The 20,977-nt window shown below is 39.5% G+C and overlaps 2 protein-coding genes across 11 annotated transcripts in view; one reads left to right on the top strand and one right to left on the bottom strand.

Annotated features, from left to right (window-relative positions):
- The window catches only part of CPEB3 (cytoplasmic polyadenylation element binding protein 3), a 114,389-nt gene that overhangs the window by 82,953 nt on the left and 10,459 nt on the right, over positions 1-20,977 (bottom strand). For 4 of the 8 annotated variants that reach the window (XM_015866938.2, XM_015866936.2, XM_032445424.1 and 1 more), the window contains exon 2: positions 17,212-17,322. In XM_015866938.2, coding sequence (XP_015722424.1) covers positions 17,212-17,278 — 67 coding nt within the window. In that variant the 5' untranslated portion in view covers positions 17,279-17,322. Of the gene's footprint in view, positions 1-1,218; positions 1,288-1,472; positions 1,588-1,694; positions 1,780-17,211; positions 17,323-20,977 lie in introns of those variants that run through there. The other 4 variants (XM_015866945.2, XM_015866942.2, XM_015866944.2 and 1 more) reach the window with 4 other exon arrangements.
- On the top strand, positions 1,762-19,771 carry MARCHF5 (membrane associated ring-CH-type finger 5). Of its 3 annotated transcripts, XM_015866951.2 has the most exons (7): positions 1,762-1,860; positions 1,938-2,082; positions 12,615-12,817; positions 16,021-16,151; positions 18,086-18,269; positions 18,713-18,879; positions 19,456-19,771. In XM_015866951.2, exons 2-7 carry the CDS (start codon positions 2,039-2,041, stop codon positions 19,570-19,572), a joined length of 846 nt encoding a protein of 281 aa, XP_015722437.1. In that variant the 5' UTR covers positions 1,762-1,860; positions 1,938-2,038; the 3' UTR covers positions 19,573-19,771. The 3 variants fall into 3 exon arrangements, with proteins under 3 accessions (XP_015722437.1, XP_015722436.1, XP_032301318.1); XM_015866950.2 differs by lacking the exon at positions 1,762-1,860 and having other exon boundaries at positions 1,861-2,082; positions 16,051-16,151; XM_032445427.1 differs by lacking the exons at positions 1,762-1,860; positions 1,938-2,082 and adding an exon at positions 4,069-4,094.

Below are 20,977 nucleotides of genomic sequence, written 5' to 3'. Positions count from 1 at the left end.
CCAGCACGCTGCCTTCTTCCTACTTGCTTCTGCAGATACTTTCTATGGGAAAAAATAACCAAAATGTAACTGCTTTAGCACTCCTAATGAGGATAGCGTTGGTAATCAGCAAACAGACAACTCTGTCCTTATTCTCTATATAGAATACAGCTTGTAAGTCTAAATCCAGATAATAAAAGATAAATGGAAAACAAGACCTGAGAAAAATAAGGTCGGGCACAAAGCAATAGCAAAAACAGAATGAAGTACATAGAATTGGGTCCAACTGCATAACCAATGTATGCGTTTGTTCTGTAATCTGACAATGGTGCAGAACTCCACTTTATTTTTTTTTTAAACACATATTTTACTATATTTTTCTCCCACCAAAGACTCAAAACCAGACTAATTTTCCCTTAGCTACGACAGCAGGGTCAAAGGATGAAGTACATTCTGTGCAGTCTCCTTCCTGTCCTGCCTGATCCCTGCAGCTGTACAGAGCCACCAGGCTAATCCTGCTCAGCTCAAGCCAGAACTGATGTGCACCGAAGAGGGTGCACAGATGTGGAGCTGGCCCAGAAAGGTACCACTGTGTACAGCAAATAAAGTAAAAAAAAAACAGAGCAAGATACAAATTACACAAGATTCTGAGGACTGGTTACATGCAGCAAAGCTGCAGTTCTCAGATATACGTACACAACCATCATCAAAACTCGATAAGGAAGACCTAAGGCTGATCTTTACCAACCAACTTTCCTAGGACCTGGAAATGTAGTGAGCATCTCTGCAAAGAACAACACTGCTCTTTGCACAGGGAACACAGCACGATGCAGAACCTCTCCATGTGCGCCAATACCTGCACATTTGGGCTGATGGAGGAGTGGAAGAGGGCCCTAGGGAGACAAACAGCAGCAACTCTTGGGTGTTGTCCACCCCTTTGTTCCATAAAGACTTCTCAGACTCTAAAATTCCAGCTTCTTATACTGTGCTACCGTGTCTTGACTTCGGAACATACAATGGATTTTCAAAGCCCTAAAGGACTTCTCCATGCTTACGAGCGCTACCACCAGCTGCCCCACAGCTCACTCAAGGTACCAGCGGCCGCCAGGCCTTTCAGAAGGGCCGCATCCAGAGGTGCCGGGCACTTCCCTCACCGCAGCCTCTACAAGCACACACCGCGATCGCAGCAGCTCCCCAACACCGCGCGGGGCCTCGCTTCCCCCAGGGCAGAGCCTGCACCTGCCGAACGGGCGGCGGCAGCTCCCTCCCACCTCCTCGCCCGCAGCAGCGGCGCCGCTCCGTTCTCTCGGCCGCCGCCGTGAGGGAGGAGCTGCGGAGCGCAACGGCCGCTCCGTGTGAGCGAGAGCGGAGGCGCGAGGGCCCTTCCCGCCGCTCCCCGCTCAGTGACCGGAGCGGCCGTTGCCGAGGGCGCGGGGCCGGGCGCGGTGCTGACTGTCCCCCATCGGAGCCCTCCACGCGAGCGCGGCCCCTACCTGCCCCGCGCGCGGTGCCGGGCAGCAGTTAGGCGGCGGCAGCGAGAAGCGGCATAGGGAGGGAACCGGGCGAGGGGGCAGCGGAGCCTCGCGGGACCTTTAAGCCCCCGGAGGCGGCGGGACTACACTTCCCGGCGTGCCCGTCCGTCTCGACCGCCTCCCGGGCGCAGTCGCGCTGGGAAGAGGGCGGGGACGGGCGTCGCAGTCGCGCTCGGCCTTTACCTCACAGAGGCCCCGCCGCCTTTCAGCTCGGCACCGCGGCGGCTCGGGCCGCGCCGTGTGTGCGTAGCGCCCTCCGCGCGCCGCGTCCCGCCCGCCGAGGGAGGCGCGTGGCGGGGGGCGGCCTCGCTGCACGGCGCTGCTGTTATCCTGCTGTTATCCTGCTGTTATCCTGCTGTTATCCTGCTGTTATCCTGCTGTTATCCTGCTGTTATCCTGCTGTTATCCTGCTGTTATCCTGCTGTCATCCTGCTGTCTCCCTGCGTGACGCGCGGCCCCCCCCGCGCTGGGCCCCTTTGTCAGGCTGCGGGGCCTCGGCTAGGCCCGTGCCTTCCGCTGCCGTAACGATGTCGGAGCAGACGGGCCTGGCGCTGCCGCAGAGCATGGACAGGTACGGGAGGAGCGGCTCCGGGAGGCTCAGGCCGGCCGGGGGCGGTAGCGTGTCTGTGGGCTTTTGATGTCCGGGTGCTGCGGGCCGCGTTGAGCTCGGCCGTACGTCAGCGTGGAGTGCGTGGCGGGGCTGGAGCGGGGAGAACGGCGCGGTGTGCGAGGGCTGCGGGATGTAACGCGGCCATGGGAAGCGTTTGGTGCGTTCCTGAAAGCCTTGAAAGGCGAGGTGTATTTAGCCGGGCCTGGTGGGCTTTGTTACTGGTTTTGTCGGCTTTGGAGGAGTCTGTAGTTTCTTTTTTTTTTTTTTTTTAATTGCTGCTAAGAAGTCCGACCTGTAAACCCCTCTGACTTAATTCTAGGGGAGAAAAGGCATTCGCTCTTTGTAAGCTTATTTCCTCTGTTTACGTTGATTTGCACACGAAGCACTTTCACCTTGTTCTGCTGAGAATTTGAGATTCCCACTGAGGCGCATTGAGTCATCCAGGAAGCTCTTGAGACCTGCACGTATAGGCGACACAACAACCGGGCTGTTAGTGCCGGGGGTGTGACTGCCTGCTGCTTCTGAAGGTCGGAACCCATAAGGAATCTATCCTCTACTGATAAACGTATCGCACTTAAATCACAAAGAACTTGGAGGGGGAGGGGGGAAAATACAGCCTGTCGTCAGGCAGGTAATGGAGAGGCAAACTCTGGGAGGCAAGGGCAGAGCTTGCACTGCCTGGATAAGGAACTTCAGTCCAGTGTGGAAAATGACTAAAAGTCTGTTGTTGGAGGATTGAGGAAGAGGGAAAGCTTCTGATGTTTTAGAAAACCTGGGGAAGTGATGTTAAGGAGGCTAAGGGTCAGGAATTGGAAACGTTTTTGCAAGAAGTAACAGAAAGGAGATAAGTTTGTTGTTTTTTAAAGCACTACAAGGGAAGTATTCTGTTTTACTTCCTGTGAATGTCGACAATAGAGAGGAAAATGGTGAAGGATGGCAAGTGAGCAGGAGAAGATGGGAAAACTTGTGTAGAAAGGAAGAAGAATGAGGAGGATCATGAAGAATGTTGCACATCTGAAACTAATTTTCATCTTCATCCTGAAGTTTGTGGTCTTCAGGTGATGATATGTAATATTTCATTATTTTGGATTCCTAAGAAATCATTATGTTCTGAATGGCTGCCCTGCTGTCTGTAGCTATTTTAACATAACATGAGGTTCTAATTCAGTGGGAAATGTCTGAGGTGGTATTTATTTGCGGTGCAAACAGTAAATTGATGTAATTAGATGACGCTGCCTAATAAAACTGAAGCTTTTCTTTTGTGCTTGTATCAGCATTTGGGAGTGTGACACACAAGAATCTAGAATCTTTTGTGATGTCTTTACAGTTTGTTTTCTTTTAAGGTTACATGTTTTAAATGTCCTTTTTTTCTTCTTCTTCCATGTTTCTTCTGTCCTAGAACAGATTTGAAGGTCTTCCCAATATTAGCAAAGCTTACTGTTAGTGCAAAAACTGTTAAATCCAAATTGTATGTAGAAAGTAGTGAAAGAAGTCATGCGAGGTTTAGGTGAGTGTTCATTAAAAAGGAAGCTGGTTAACTAGCAGCCAAACCAGTTCACTGTTCTTCAGTTGGATATGATGGGTATATGGGGTTTGATGCATGTTTAATGTGCTTGCGAACCACAGTTTCGCAAAGCTGGAAGGATGTGTATCTGGCCCTTTCAAAAGACTTCCTAGTAAATTTGGTATAAGAGTCGGTAATCTAAAATAATTGGAAGGTGTTCCTGGCTTGCTTAGCAACAAGGACAATAGGGGAAACGTTTGAAGTACTTAGGAAGCATAGAAGAAGGTAAGAAGAAAGACTGCAGCTTTCATGAAAGCTTGTTAGACTGAATATAGAAACAGCATTGTGGGAGACAGGAAATGGAGATGGTGAGAAGGTGCAAGTATTAAGGATTTGTCTTTAATTCAGGACTCAGGACAGTACAAGTAGAAGGATCTTGGAGCAAACAAGACTTCAAAATGCAGTCAGTGTAAGTTGTCTATTACATACTGGGGTTATGGAGAGTGGTTATATTACAAAAAAACTGTCTTGTTCCTTCATCTGATGTTTCTCGGGATCATACATAACTGCTTTTATGTTGTATGTAGTGATGACCAAGAAAAACCTTTCATCTGGAGACGTAACCTGTGAATGACTCCTTTGTAGGGATTCTGAAGGGCAGAAGTTCCTTTTCATTCATGCTGTTATCATTGATGCTAATGACAGGTAGCTATTGCCCTGGGTAGCAGTAACAAGTGCATATAGAAAAGCTTATGAGTTAATGTATTATCATTTCACACAGAGCACGTACTGTTAAATCAAATTGAAATCTCATAGTGAATGATGCAGAAAACAGCTTTTCAGTGAATAAAGCTGACTGGGAGGGAAAAAGGTTTTTTTTCTGATACCAAGGTGGTATCACTGAGAATTCGCAGAATGGTGAAGTACTCCTGTATCAGGAATAAGTTATTGCTGTAGATCTGAATGTATGCAAGGGTGATAGCTCCTGAAATCAACTTCTTCAATATGTATTTGTGAGAGGTCATATCTGGCTTCTTTACTTGGCTCTTAGGTTGTACATCCACGTGACTTTCTTCTTGTGCTCATCTTTTGTTGTTTTTTCCTGCATAATTTTAGTCTGGACCACATTTCTAATAAATGACACTTTTCTAATAAAAAGCTGTTACGGTGTAATTAATTCCTTACTTGAAATTTCTAGCTAAGGACTTCATACTTTGCTGAAGTGAAGGGCTGCTACACCATGAATGCAAGAGGGAATAACACAAATATTGTACTCAGAGTATGAGGATCTTGAACCTTTACAATGAAAATACTGTGCTTGGTGTGCCAGTATCACGAACTGAGTCCTTTTTGTCTTTTTAAACATCACTTTAAAAATAGGCTAAAAAAGAAGGAAGGTTTGTTGTTGTTTTGGCTTTATTTTCTTTCAGTTGGGTCCTATGAACTTCCCGTCTTGGCACTGTGTTACAGTAGTTCTTCCAGCTGAACACTTCTGAATGTTCTAGCTTTCGTGTTTATCCCTTGTCAGGTGCTCTGGCTGCTCTGTGCATGCTCCAGACTCTTTTGTTCTCTCTGGGTAATGTTGGAAGATAAGCTGTTGAACTTTGTCAGATTTTGGTACTAGGTTCGATTAGTAACTTAATCTCTTAAGTACGTAGGTCACTCTGAAAGCAATGCTTCCTATTTATTTTCATAGAAATTAGAACACGTGCACAATAATGCTATTTCATAGAGCAAATCATCAGCTACAAAATGCTATTTTTCAACTCACATCCACTGGTCTCCATAAATATTCAGTGAGTGTTGATGAATGTTGGTGGCTGTGTGCCATTGTTTACAAATGGAGGAATCTGGTGACACACCTTTGCTGCGTGTGTACTTCCATGTGTGAGGTGCTGTTCTGTCAGACTGCCCCTCTCTGCTGCTGTCACACAGCAACAACATGTCATGGAATGTCGGTGGGAAGGTTCAGCCTCTACTGCCATACTACCACCATCTGCTTTTGACTTCATGGGCCAATGTAATAAAATAGGAGGCCTTACTTTTAGAGCAGCCTTATTTCTGCTTATTCTTATTTTTTTCCAGTGTCATTTGCCTATAAAATGGAGTTTTATAGCTGTGTTTTAGGCATAAATAACATGTACTTTCACTTGGTTTTGAAGTGATTAATTTGATTAACTTGAAAATAATCCTGGAAGCTGTCAATTTTTATTTTTTCTTTTTAAAGATTTTTACTTCTACCATAAAATTTCATTGGATAGCTTCCAATTCATGTTTTGTGTTGATAGTCTGGTCAATCAGTCTAAAAAAATCTAAATGCTTATCCACACACTGGCTTTTTATAGCAATGTCACTGCCTATTTTTACCTTAATGTGAGCCATAATGCTAAAATGTACTCTTTTATTTTTCAGCTTTATTCTCTTGACTTCAGAGGGATTATCTGCAGATTGCTCTTGCAATTTGGTTATATTCAGGCTTCAGAATGCTGGTTTCCATTTCATGGTAGTGATTTGTGGTATTCTTCTTACTGTCTGAAGACCACTTTTCCTTCCAGTATACAAAGACTGCTCTGAAAGTAATGCCTCCCTGTTTTATCAGCAAGGGCAAATGAAAACTAATTGCGAACCTTTAAAAAGCCTTTTGCCCATCTATGTAAAAGCACCAGGATGTTATTTTTAAACTGTTTTAACCTTGGGACTTTTCTCTTTTTTCTTTTTCTCTCTTTTTTTATTTATTTTTTTTTCCCCCTCATGTGTATAGTATTTCCATATTGACATCTGCTTTGGTAGGCTTACGTACAGACTTGAATGTTTTAAACTTAATGGCTTAACAGCTTAATTCTACCTGCAGGCAGTAAGAGATAAGCTGTCTGATTTTAGGGCTAGGGAACTCCTAAGAAGCTGTTTATCATCTTTGGTACTGAAGCTCTTAGTACCCTGTATACATTTTCAGGGTACTCAAATAGTATTTTCATCTGTTAGATCTAAAAGCTGTATGAAAGATTGTATTGAGAGCTTCTTAGATCTCTGCAATAGCGCTTAGTTGTGATTGCAAGCCACCATGCCAAGGGAAACAGTGCTTGCTGAAATAAAACCTTGTGTCAACTGATACAAATATACCAAGTAACTGTTTTAATATGTACAATTTCAGGAGAAAAAAATAATCAACAAGATTAAAATGTTACTTTTAGAAGATCTTAAAAGAAAACTTAAGTGGCAGTGAATATACCAAGTGTTCATTGGTGCGCTACTGTAGAGAGGATAGAGAGTTCTATGCATGAAATATGAAATAGGCCTTCTCTTGTAATGTGTCTTTACGTAACTTTCTGTTCTCCCTCATTTGTTTCTCCTGTTAACAAATGCCTCCACTTGGCATCTGTGTACTTTGTTTAGAAGTCAGCATTTTATGTTGGACTAAAACATGCCAACATAAGGTAGCCTTCTGTGAAGGATGTTATTAGGAAGGCCATGTGCTGAGTGCTTGTGATTGCTCTGCTGGTGAGTCATGCAGTCAGCTTGAGGGTGCTGGGGAGAATTACCTAATGTTCTGGTCAGACACCTTGGGGCTTGGTTTGCATTTACTAAAGGCTCTTCCAAATTTTCAGTACCTACCAAATATGAGTGGCTGTTCCTAAACCCATTGCTTCCTAAGAATCTCTTTTTGGGTTTTAAAATCCTTACTGAATTGAGATTTTTTTTTTTTAATGACTTTTTGATGTTTCATTCATTTTTGTTACAAATATTAAGAAGGTAAAAGATGACTGTTTCTTCTAGGGCCTTTTCATTTGCTTTTTCACATACTGTAATTCTATAATAAAATAGAAGTTATAAACTGAGAATATAACTTGAGTAATAGCATCTATTATATAAGCTATTGAATTCAAAGCCATTTGCTTGAAGACTTCCTGCTGATTTTTGCAACTTTAGGACCCCACTTTCTATTTTATTTCTGCTTTGATTGAAAGAACGTAACAGGAAAAACTGCTTTGATCACGGAACTAAGAATGGAATGTGAACAGCCATAAGATTAGTTTTTAACTGATAAAGCCGGTGCTAATATGTTTACTTATAACTGTACTGTGCCTAAAGATTACGTTTTATTTTTACGTTAGCTGTGTGACACTGGAAGATTGATGCAGAAGTTTGAACTTGCATAACACAGTCTGAGAATGGGATCAAAGTTTGCATTTCTTTTATCATTTGCTTGTCACAGTGGTAGTTTAATGTTGAGAAAGGTACAATTTTAGGTATGGCAAAGTTCTGTTCTCTATGTTGCTTTTGATGTTTGTAATATCTACTACCTACTTTTTACATATACCTCAAACACCAGTGTTGGTGTTCTAATGAAGCAGTTGTGCAACGATACTTATCCTCAGTGCGTGGACAGCACTTCCAAGCAAGTTTCCTAAAACAGAATTGTTTTATTATCAAGGTTTGCCTCAGTGCTAATATTTTTTAATTCTCTGATAATGTCAGAAAGCTGTTTTCTGGAAACACTGACTGGGGAATCCTCTGAATGTGTAATTAAACAATAGCAGCATCTGAGTAGAATACCTTAGCATGCTTTGAGTTCCTTCTTACTAAGAAAAAGCCTCCTGTGTTGTAGAGTCTAAGATCAATTTTCCGTTACCTGCACTGACATTTCTTTTTGGTCAGACCTTTCCTTATCCTCTCTTTATCTGCTGTAATTGAGTATTGTAAGATGGAGAGCTACATGAGTTATTTTCTGTGCATTGTTCTTGATTAAATGCTTTTTCACCAACGCTTTTTCTGCTTTGGTTTGACTGAAGTCTTGTCACCCTGTAACTGGAGAGTGTATTGACTGAGCTGCTGAAAGCAATGGTGCAAATAATCTTTTTTCTTCCTCGAAGTGCAGAATCCAGGTCATGATGACTGTGATCAAGAGTATAGTTGAAAATGCTTTTCCCAGGGGGCCTCAAATGACTGAAGTTTGACAGTTATATGATTTCTTGTTTTGTTATGCTTTTATTGTCTGGCAAGTAAATTTGGTGCATTGGAAACCATGGAAACAGTTAAAAATCAAAGTTTAGCACGTAGTGAAGCATGTAATTTGTCCCTGGGGAGTGAGCATTGGTGTAAGAGTTCAATACAGTAGATTGCAGATGACTTAAAAGAAGAATGACTTTTAAATCTACTTTGAAGTCTTACTCAGTCTTCCTTTGCTACATCTGGCAGTGTTGCTAGAACAGAGTTTTTCAGCTTCGTAAAAATCCATCCTCCTTTAATCTCTTATCGGTGTAGAAATCAGGTAGTTGAGCTTCTCAGGAGTTGGGTGTTCTACCTTAATAGCAGGTCATATTATCAGTTGGAGAACACTGTGTGGTTCTGTTGCCATCTGGAGTTCTTGTACTGTCTTGAGCATGCTACCTGCCTTGCTTTCTACAGCCAGAGTAAATATTAGTATACAAATTCAATCTCATCTAGCTTCTTACTATATCTATTATACATGCATATCATGCTGCTCTGCAGTTCAGCACTGTGAGAAGCTGAGACATTAAAGAATTTTCTCTGGTTTTCATTTTCCTAATCAGAGCTTTCAGACATACTGCTGTATTATGTTGCAGCTATTGCAAACAATTAGTACATGATTAAGATGGAAGGAACACAGAAGGAAGTATTGTTAAATGACCTCTAAATCATCATTTGCTAGGTGTTTTGCCACTATGTTATTGCAGTAGTAGCATAATATATTAGTAATATTAGGTATTACCATTACTTCTTTCTCAACCTTCATTTTTTGAACCCATACTTCAGTTTTGGAAGTAATTTGTTGGCAAGCTTTGTGATCTCACCCCTCGCTGCTGGATTTGTTCATTTTTTATTTCCCATATCTAATGCTAAGACTCGCATGGTGCTGCCCCCTAGCAGTTTTGTAGTGCCTTAGATCGATTGAGCTGTATGCTCCAGCTTTTGTCAGACACACAGGCCATGCTTGCAGTCTCTTGTGAGCAAAGAATGGCCTTCTATCACAAGAACTTTCTGCTGCTTTCTTCCAACTCAGGAAAAAGAAATGCTTAGAGAACTTGAAAGGCATTCTTTCATTGCTTCTTGAGAAGAGAGCTTATGGTGTTCCTCTACCAAGATGAGTTGCTGAGTAACTTACCTATGTTGTGTGCTGCTTCATAACTCCCTTTAATTTTGAAATCTTGGTCTGCCCACTTATGTATGATTTTACAGTTTTTAGAGTGTAGTCAGTAGGTTTATTGGAAGCTTGTTACTATTCATTGGTAATATTTTATCTGTCATTATTGTCTATACATTAAAAAACTTACAAGCTTATGGACAGGTGCTTTACAAATAGCTGACTCTGCTTATTCCTTTGGAACCATGGTTTTTCATGGACAGTTGTTGCAGTGCTTTCAGTCTCATCTCCCAGTACCTGCTTTCACCTGTTGGCTCACAAAGCTGTGGTTGCTATCAGCAGTCTTCACTTTTTTTTTTTTTCTTCTCAGATATTAAATTCAATTGCAATAAGTATTACTAGTAGAGTAAGGATGCTGTTTTCTTAGCAGAGTAAGGATGCTGTATTCTGATATTAAGGTAACAGTGAATTTGTGCTTCAAGGAAAAATGGCGTGCTTTGTAATGGGCAGAAAAGTTTTCTTGGAGAGATTTCTTGTATTTTATGATGGATCTGTAATGGGAGGAAAATGCTTTTTGGCTCATGGTTAAGTGCAAGGTCCTGCTAAAAGTCTTGAAGGATTTTTCTTTTCAGAAGTTTTCTGTTTGTACTTGAAGTTCCTGTGTGTTTGTCGCTGATCCTTAGGGAAAAATTCCAACAATTTTTAATTCTCTTGAAGCACTGAATATGTGGAACAAGGTTATGAACAGCTGTGTTGTCCTAGTCTCCCAAATCACCTTCCATTAAGTGTTGCGGACACAAGGATGTCTGCTGGGCTTATTGAGCTTAGAAGATTTTTGAGATCTCTTTACTGGTGGTATAAAACCGATGAACTGCTTTTAAAGTATTTGTATTGCTTGTTTAGTGTTTCCCACATGAAAACAAAGCTTTATCATGATTAATTCAGCTCCCACAGACTGAGATGATTTGATTTCTTCTTCCCATCTAATGCTGATTTGAGGAAAAAAGTATTATTTAAACAGAGTACAAGGCAGTAAAACAGCAGTCTGCCTGTTGGTATGTCTGTTGGAATAGGAGGATCTTCTTGGTGTGCTGCTGCTATCACTGTAGGAGAGCAGCTTCCTTAGTGATGCAGAATTCATGATTTGGAGAACCTTCTTCTTAGGCAAGTTGAGGATTTCTAGTCTGCTTGTATAACATTTGTAGTGTAGGCTTTCTGATCTGTAATACAGTTTTCTATCTATCCACTTTGCTTTTTATACGTGTAGTTTCCTGAAGGGAATTTATCTTCAGTAGAAAATAAAATGAATGTGATTAGTTTTTCTGAGTCAGAGTAGATGTTTTTGAGACTGGACAACTTCTAGGTACTGGGGACCAAAATCTAAAAGGCTTTTGTAATCTTATATTCCAATCTGAAATGACACTGGTTTGCTTTTCGTGTGTTGTGCTGCTCTTAATTGCTTTTTTTTTTTTTTCTTTTAAATGCCATAGAAGTATAGAAAAATACATCAGTGTTATTGATTTGGCTCTGTAGAAAATTCAACAAGGAAAAAAGGTTTCTGTTTCTATCAGAAGCAATGCTTTGTTCTGCCTTGCCAGCCTTTTCTATTTCAGTTTATCTGAGTAGCAACCTCATTCAGTAGTAAGAATCAAGGTCATATTTTATTCAGTACAAGAAAATGGAAAATGTGGCAGGAGCCAAGGTGCTGGAAATGGTTTTATTTAGCTCTTTCTGCTACAGATGCAGTCAATGGAAAGGGGTAAAGCTCATGACAAAAACATGCAGAATTTACTGTTCATTATTCATGACTTGTTAAGGGCTTAAAACTGTAAAGGATTTTGTTGTTATTCTCATAAGTCTTTCAAGTTTTTCAGTTATGATTACCTGGCAGGAAATTAGGTGAATCAGTTAAGGAAAAGATGATGATCGTATCAGCAGAAAACTTGAATATAATTTATTCGGTGAGGTGCTCATGGATATATTCACCATTTAAATAATCTGTCATTATTTGAGTGTGGTTTAGGCTTCTGTGGTTTTAATGCATTTGGCCTCACTGGCAGCCACAGATTTAGCCAGCTCTGTTGTGGAGTTCTTAGCTGAAGAGTGAAAGTGTAAGTTATGAATGTAGGCTTAAACTGTATGTGCAGTGAATCAGCAGAACAAAGAAAAAACTGGAAGATGAACACTGCTGTGAGTAGTATTGCACTGTTTTACAGAAAGTGTACAGGGGCTGATGGAAACAAGGGGGGTGATGCAATGAAGGAGAGAGAGCTGAGCAGCTGCAGCGTGGTAGAAATCGTTTCAAGGAGACTTGAGAGGAAGGTCAACAGCTGACAGTAAATTCAGAGGAGGGGAGAGCAGAAGTTTTGTTTACTACCTTAACGCATCCCTTCATAGAAACTGCAGTTGGATGCATTTATTTACAGGGTTTCTCACATTGTATCATTTGCATTAAGGTTTTGTCGTGCAAGAGGATTGAATTTATTTTCCCAGTTGAAACTACTGCATCGATTTAATATTTTTCATTAAAAAAAAAAAAATTACAGAATACTCAGTGTGGAAGGAGGTACTTGATACAACTTAACATCCCATGCATTTAATTATTAGGAGGCTGAACTACAGTTGCAGTGCTTTTTAAACCTTAAATGATCAAAAACTGGAATTAGTATTTCAGAATGTATTAAAAGCATCTGCTTAGCTGTCTGTAATATTATGTTGTTAATACTGCAGGGTAAGGCTGTGGTTAAAAAGAAAAAAACCTGTGTATTTGGTGATTAGGAATGAAGCAACAAGCATCATTTCTAGGTATTCGTTTTCTAAAAATACATATGAAAATTCAGCACTCGAAAGTAGCAAAAATATCTTTTTTTCTTCCTGTAATTACAGAAGCTGCTGGGTTTGTTTTGCTACCGATGAGGATGATCGGACAGCAGAGTGGGTGAGACCTTGCAGGTGCAGGGGCTCTACGAAGTGGGTTCATCAGACTTGTCTACAGCGCTGGGTGGATGAAAAGCAAAGAGGAAACAGTACTGCTAGAGTTGCTTGTCCTCAGTGCAATGCAGAATATTTAATAGTATTTCCAAAGCTAGGTAAGATGTGTATCATTTTAATCACAATATAATGGGTTGTTTCTGTATATTGTTCCTAATACTTTGCTTATTTATTGATTGATTTTAATGCTTGGAGTCTGTTTTATTGACAATTTTGAGCTGAAAAAATTGAGCTGAAAGGAAATTTGAGTGACGATACATATTGCAAAGGGGGAAGAAAACTGGCTAGTGTGTTATCCATGTTTATGAATATGTAAAACAGCACCATAGCTTGTTAGTAAGTAAGTGATGTATAAGTCCTTGAGTCAATTTTGCTATAAAGTAGTTGTGAGGAAGGCATCAAGTGTTGATAATTAGCGTTAATTTGGTGTGTATGGGGCAGGGGGTTGGTGTCTGAACAGTGAAGATATACCACAAAATTTGAAGGTTTTGGCAATAGGCAACAGAAGTGCCTGTAGTTTATTTAAGATGCACACACAGAAAAAGAAACAGGCCTTTTCATTTGTGCCTGCAATTTGTGGCATCCTTTATTTGAATGCTAAGATGCCTAAATACTAATGTTCCTAGCTTCTGATGAATCTGGCCTAAAATTCTTGTGTGAGACTCCTCAGCTCTGCTTGAAGGCATCCTAAATTTTTTGATCTATTTTCTCTCTCAATACCAGCTTTTTCCATGGTAAAGGGAAGGAATAACATTTAACATGGCATATGTAATTTTACACAAGTCTGTAGTAGACCAGGAAAATGATTTTGGGTTCATCAAACCTCCATTATGACCTCAGGTCCTTCAAGCAGGTGGGACAGTTGTGCCCTTTTGTAGCAATTCTTAGTAACCTAGAACTGTTACATCAGAACTCAACTGTAAGTCAATCAAGGTCATGCAAGGCAAAGTTAGGACAGTAAGATTTCAAGCAGTCTTAGCAGTAGCCCCTTCCTTGTGCTGCAGCAAACATGTTACCAGCCATGCCATTCAAAAAGCTGAAGTTTCTTGAGCAGGTAAGATGTAGCAATTAACCAAGTTTCCATGACGTATCATGCTTCAGAAACTTAATCTACTTTCTAATGTACTGCTGGAAAAAGGTTTCCGTGAAAAAGTGCTTCCTAAAACCTCCTAGTGAATATCTCCTTTTTTGATGAACTGCTTAAAACCCGGATTTTTCATTATTATTATTCATTTGAATAAATAAGAAAACCAAACTTGGCAGACAAATTTCTACTAAAGCATTGGGGGTTTTAATACACAAAAAATATTACTGTATTTTGTTCTTTCATGTGTATGTCAGAGATTTTTTCAGTTTTGTACTTTCTTAATATAATCTTCAGAGACTTGTTCTGCCTTCCTTTCTCACTGCTTTCACCTTAGAGGGGTAAAGCTTAGTGGAACATTTTTTTTCTAGCTCAGAATTCTGTACTTAATTCTGTGTTGTGCTTTCTTTCAGTGGGTGCAGTCTGTTAATATTTTATCTTAGACTTCTGCTGTTGCCACTACCACCTTGCACGTTCAGTGCTTTGTGTTATCCTTCAGGACTTGCAGAATATGACAATTTTGTGTGATTTTTGAGGGAGTTGTTGGGTGGTGGTGGTGTTAAATTTTTTGCGAGGGGGGAGGAGTCTCTTGACTTTACATCCTTTAAAAGAATGATGTAAATTATCCAAACAGTGCACTAGACTTTTCTCAGTGACTGTGGGAAGCTATCAGGATATGCAGATGACTGCATCTCTAGCACTTGCAGTTATGACCTTGTTGCTATTTTAATATGCTCATAAATATATCAACGATCTTTTAAATTTGTCCTGGAAAGTTAATCATAAGTATTAATACAGTTGAACAAATTTATTTATTCTTTTTCAGAGCTGAACTATGAAGCTAATTAAGCGACATTCTGCCCAACTTAGTCACACAAAACTGTCTACAAGATTGATAGATAACTTAGCCTTATTTGCAATTACTTAAGCCAAGTCTACATATAAGCTAGATATGTTTAAATTGTGGGTCTTTGGTATGACACATGCACAAACACCAGTTAAAAAGTGCAATCTCTGCATCAGGTCTGTGGCTGGTATTACCGTACAACTGGTATATAAAATATTGCTCTGTATTTGGGAGTGCTTTTCAAGAATGTCACTGTTAATAAATATTATAACTAGTTCACTTAGATGTTCCTGTTACTTGTTTTCATTGGCTGGCTCCAGCTGACTAGAATTGGTGCTGGCATTGGGTGGTTATCTTTTTTGTTTGGTTGTTTTTTGAAAGCACACCCACTGTTCTCTTGCAGAGCCAACTAAATCATGCAACAGGACTCACAACTTTTGTCAGCTATAAAAGTATGCAAAAAAAAAAAAGTAGTCACCAACCATTTACTTTCTGATAACATGTAATATCCTGAAGAGCTTGTTGTAAAACACAATATAAAATTGCTACTTTTCTACTGATATTTAGCAGTCTGGCAAAGACAAAAGTATCATGGAACATGGCTATGGTGACAGCCACTTTTCAGTTCCATGCATACTTTCCAGACTCTTCAACTTGTGGCTTTTGCTTTGCTGGTTCTCTTGTAGTCTTCAGAAGAAAAGATGTGAGTATGCCCTGTTTATCAAAGTTGGTGTGAGTAATGCGTTGCTCTGTGCAAGTCTTAAAAGTGGAGTTGATAATAAACAGTGAAACTGTGTATTATCAATAGTTCTGAAGGAAGAGAATTTTTTCCTCTAATATTTGAGGTAACCCTAAAAATACTGAATGCAACCGATCACTTTCCCAGTGGAATGAATCTTTGACTGCTACTTTTTGCTGTAGAGCGGGATAAAGTTCAGTGACAGCATTCTTAGGCAAAGCTGTCAGAGATCAGATCAGCTTGTGGGGTACATAATGACTGTATGTTATTTTGTCTTTTTGAAAAATACCTAACATACACCAAAGAAAAGATCACTGAGCTTTAAATGGTTAGTACAGCAAAACTATTTTGATTCAGGAGATACAAAGGGACCTAGTCAACTTCAGCAGTGTAAATTAGTAGTGCTGTAAGGAGTATATTTCTCTCAGATGTTTGTATGAATGAAAAACTATGTTGAACCTACAAGTTCAGCTCAGTAGCTTTTAAGCTGTGTGCTCTCATAAGCAGCATATGTGACATATCAAATTTGTATTTTGCCAAGTTTGTGCTTTCTTGTCAGTGACAGGTGCTGAGAGCTTTCTTCAGTATGCTTATATCTGCATCTTGAAACCTTACTTTTCCTCTGTCATAGGTCCAGTTGTTTACGTTTTGGATCTTGCAGATCGACTGATCTCAAAGGCATGTCCATTTGCTGCAGCTGGAATAATGGTGGGCTCCATATACTGGACAGCAGTTACATATGGAGCTGTAACAGTGATGCAGGTACATGTGTGTTTCCTCTTCTAGATCTTAAAAGCCTTTTAAATTAAAAAAATAAAGACTCCTTTCTTCCCTTAGCTTAAATTGTGGCTTTGCTACTTTCATCACGTTCAGTGAAGTTAGCACATATATTCAAGGTGGGTTGATAGAAAGCATTTTACTCTTAACTAGTCGTACTGTATAAAGCCCGTTCTGCCTGTTCAAACTGGGTTCATGGTATACAGTTAAGAAAATTCACTGCTGTTTGTTACTGGCTGCCCTGAATAAGACACGCTGATGAACCCACTTCTGTTCTTAAGAAAAAGTACCAATTAGCACAAGGCTACTGGTAATGGGTAGTCTATAACTCCTAGTCTCGAGAAGAAAGGAGACTAATCTCTTCTTTATCTGCAGAACAATTTTGCTGGTTACATGGAGAATTTTTTCAACTCCTTTTCTTATTATATGAAGAACAATATGCATGTTCTGAAGGATGCAATTCATACATAAACAACAAATGTAAACAACTTCATTTTGATAGTATATTTTGATTATTGCAGAATGTATGTTAGTGAAAGAAACTGTCTTCAGTTTTTGTGGACTTGCAGTTTGACTACAAGAATAGTGCTGACAGAAGCTGAGCTCTTAACTGTTGCTCAAAACTGTCCCATTTCAAATACAAGACTTAAGTTCATGGATTGTACAACTAGCAGGACCTTTGTTAGCATTTTAGTTGATTCCTGTATTTAGCCTATAACCTGTGTTTTGCCTGAAAGTATAAAGTATTCTGATGCAATTCAGTTATGCACAGTAGCATACAGAAATGCATTTATTAATTCTGTGTTACAGTACAGAATTGTAACTTATTTTACATATAAAACCTAGTCATTATCCATGTAAGTTATATGGAACTACTTTTTCTTGAGCTGTGTGGTACTGCCCTTTAGCATTTGGTTCTGTTTGTATAGAAACTTATAGCAAGAATGTATATGACAACCATTTTAACTTGAGCCCAGATGAGTTGATGCAGCCTCCTTGGTACCATTGTCAAATGGCTGTATAAAAGTGATATAAAATGACTTACTAGATCTCCTCCATTCCAGTGGATGACGCTCCGAACTACATAATTGTACAACTGTGAATTTCCTCATCTCACATCTTGTTCTTGTAGCCCTTACAGGGGCACTGCAAGCATCTGTAGGGATAAAACTGGAATTTAGTGAAATATACTAGTCCTTGTCTCTCTGAAAACTGCTACGCTGAGCCTTTTTCTGCAGTAACTTCAGTGATCTTTTATAGCTTCTCTACAACTACACAAGAAAATGGAAAGCTTAAACGTTCCTCTCTATGGTTGCTTTACTTTAGAAATGAGAATCTGGCCTTAAGCAAAGGCAAGTTGTGGGTGTAGTTAAGCAAATGCATGGTTACTACTTCACACCTACACTGCTATAGAAACCTGGTTAGATCCCAGGTTTGAAGAATTACATCTTTTCCTCTGGTTTACATACAGTGTGATTTCTCTTGCATAGAGGGTTCCTAATTAAGGGATTTTAAGCATCCTGAAATACATTTTATCCTTAAAAGCAAGATCTAATCAATTTCAGTATAGAATTAATCATTCACAAATTTAAGTTTTTGTATGCACTGTGGAAAGCTTTCTGTTTTCATATTCAGATGTTTATGCTTTTACTCATGCATGCAGAAGGACATGAAACTTTTGCAGAGATGGTAGAGCATTGTATTACAGGTCTCTGTTGCAAGATTAATGATGTGCACACCAGGGAAGCAGCTCACTCGTCTGCATTGTGCTAGATAAACAGCCAAGGACACAAAGGGAGACTGAGTACATTAGTTGAAGAGTTTTTTGTTACCTTAAAATGTGTGATCAGTCCCTCCCCAAAACAAGCTTTTAAAATTGTATTTCTTGTTTGTTTGTTCACTATATACGTATTTATCAGGTTGTGGGTCACAAAGAAGGTCTTGACGTTATGGAGAGAGCCGATCCTTTATTTCTTTTAATTGGACTTCCCACTATCCCAGTCATGCTAATACTGGGCAAGATGATTCGCTGGGAGGACTATGTACTCAGACTGTGGCGCAAATACTCTAATAAGCTACAAATTTTGAACAGCATATTTCCAGGTAATGTGAATTAATTTTAAAAGTCAATACCAAGTTAGAGTTTCTCCATCTAGGAGACAGGGGCATGAGTTTTTACCATCCTTAAGTATGGGTGATTATACCTTCCCTCTATTATATTTGTTCCTTTTTGATTGTGCTCATACAGTACCTAGTGAGGCAAGTGGGGCAACAGAAGCAGGAGCATGGTTTCAGTTAAGGCTTTGGTAATGAAAGAATCTACTAAAAATAATGGTTTCTTGTTTGAAAGTAAAAATGAAGATAGTCACTTAATTGAAATAGAATATCTGCTGAAAAGAGGGTGAGTTATCAAAGTAATTAAACTGAATATCTATGCTGATGCGCTGTAGATGTATAATGAAGCAGAGGAGGGCAGGACTGGTTCCTCCTGTGCTCTGTTTGAGGCACTGGCTGCATTATCTCTTCTTCTGCTCTCATCCCTTTAGGCATTGGTTGTCCTGTTCCTCGTATTCCAGCAGAGGCCAACCCGCTGGCTGATCATGTCTCTGCAACACGTATTCTGTGTGGAGCTCTAGTTTTCCCTACTATTGCCACAATAGTTGGCAAGCTGATGTTCAGCAGTGTTAACTCAAATTTACAAAGGACAATCTTGGTAAGATACCCTGTTGTTTGTTATATAAATAGTTACATAGGATTGTAAAGTGATGTGGAGTTGGAGGAAACTAAGAAGCGTCAATTGAACTAGAACTTGAGTGATGAATGAGATGAATGCAGGGTAAAACTTTAAGAATAATAAATTGGCTTTCTTTCACTTCGTGCTTGTTTTTAGTAAGTGCCCTCTTCCACAGTCTGTTTATGGAATGGTAACAAATACTGTTACTTGTGCCATCTATAATTACTCAAAGAAAGGGGAAAAAAGCAGGTAAATAATTGTTTTACTTAGTTTTTGAAATAGAGTAATAGACTTATAGGATATGTGTTGAACTGCCAAGGAAATTTAAAAATAAAATAAAAAAATTTTTTTTTAAAATTGTAGGTCTATTTTATAATCCCTTTGCACAGTGCAATACTGCATTGTGACAGAAAACTGTGATAATGATTTAGAATTGTCCTAATTAGCTAACTTCAAAAGAAAAAGCTGTTTGATTAGAAAGTAAACTTTATTGAATGTTTTGTTTGTGATGCTATGATGAACTTTCCAGGCTTTCAAAATCTCTTTTTATTTCAGGGTGGAATTGCTTTTGTTGCTATAAAAGGAGCTTTTAAGGTTTACTTCAAACAACAGCAGTATTTGCGCCAAGCTCACCGCAAAATTTTAAATTATCCTGAGCAAGAAGGTGCATAAGGCTGTGATCATCTGATGTCATGCAGTTTCACCTAACAGGTTTCCATGTTGTATTGGTTCCATCATCATTGCACAGTAGTGGAGAATTGTGATAAGTTGCTGCTCCTGTTTTTTTGTGTTGTTTTTTTGTTTTTTTTTTTCTTTAAATATAATAAAGCACTGTCTTGTGGCAGGGTATATCCTTTCAGTAATCACTGAACCTAAGAATGTGACTTGCTTTTGTTGTTTTGGGGTATTTCTTTTGAGCAACAGGCTTTGGAATTACTTTCTTTGAGCCGATTTGCTGAATGGGTGAAAAAAATAGCACTGACTCCACCACAGGAACACTTTGAATTGTGTAGTTAATATAGGCCACGTCCAGATGCTTTTTCTAATACTGTGTTTTCATACCCAGGCTGTCATCCATTTCTGTACTTTATGCAATGAAGGTTGGTTTTTTGTTTTTTTTTAAGAAAGGAAATGAGTCATTACAAAGGGAAAGTAATTATGGGACATCAGGCAATAAAGATTTTCTTGTTTTTTGCTGGTGTGGAGCAGGCAGTACACAATACACAAATGGCTGGACAGAGACAGCAAGAGATAGATCAGTGTACAGGACTTATGTCAGCTTTAGCCACCTGAGTACAAGCTTTTGAAATGAGTGTGGCTTCCAGGTGACTCTTCTATTCCTGGTAATTTTTGTTGTCCTGTTGTATCCTCTGCAATGCCTACTGTTTGCTCATGGTGATTTTTTTTTTCCTGTTTTGTAACTGGTACTAGATAGCTTTCTTTTTTTCTTCCCAGTGAAATAATTACATCAGGGAAGTGAATTTCAATCACTTTCTAGTTAATTATTAGTGCAATAGTTTAGTTTTCGTGTTTTTTTTTTTATTATGTTAGTTATCTATACAAGTAAAAAGGGTAAGAAAAATATGTGGAAACAATGGATGCTAAAGTTACGTTTAATAGAAAGCTCTAGTTTTCAGTTTCAACTTCCAGATCTGGGAACACAGCTCAGCTCCTGTATCTGGACAAGTCTTTTATCTGCCCAAGTCATCTGTATTGGCAGGATAGCCAGGAACAACAGCTGGAAAGGGGGCAATGCTACACTGGGGTACTGAGTTTAAGACATTACCAGCAGTTTAGACAGCTGAATACAACTTGGTTCTGTTCTGTAAAGGACTAAGGATAAATCTTACAATGTGTAATAAACTAAGTTAGTTTATTTGCGCAGTAAGCTTTACTGTTACAACATGTTCAAAGTAGCCTGCTGATGGAGACACTAGCACTTCAGTTATTTCAGATATGTAAAACCAGAAATTAATTGCTTTCCAAAGTTAAATTTTGACAAATATCACATGGCCATTTAATATTCTTATCAGCTCTAACCTTGAGTTACTACTACTAGTTCTTTCTATGACAATTT

This window comes from Coturnix japonica, chromosome 6 (genome assembly GCF_001577835.2).
Source record: "Coturnix japonica isolate 7356 chromosome 6, Coturnix japonica 2.1, whole genome shotgun sequence".
In the NCBI taxonomy this organism is placed as follows: Eukaryota; Metazoa; Chordata; class Aves; order Galliformes; family Phasianidae; genus Coturnix; species Coturnix japonica.
This window is presented reverse-complemented; position numbering and strand designations above follow the sequence as displayed.

Coding starts and splice junctions, on each gene's coding strand:
- MARCHF5 (XM_015866951.2), top strand. CDS start 2,039: ATGTCGGAGCAGACGGGCCTGGCGCTGCCGCAGAGCATGGACAG. Junction 16,152..18,085: donor GAGCTGTAACAGTGATGCAG/GTACATGTGTGT, acceptor CGTATTTATCAG/GTTGTGGGTCACAAAGAAGG. Junction 18,880..19,455: donor ATTTACAAAGGACAATCTTG/GTAAGATACCCT, acceptor TTTTTATTTCAG/GGTGGAATTGCTTTTGTTGC.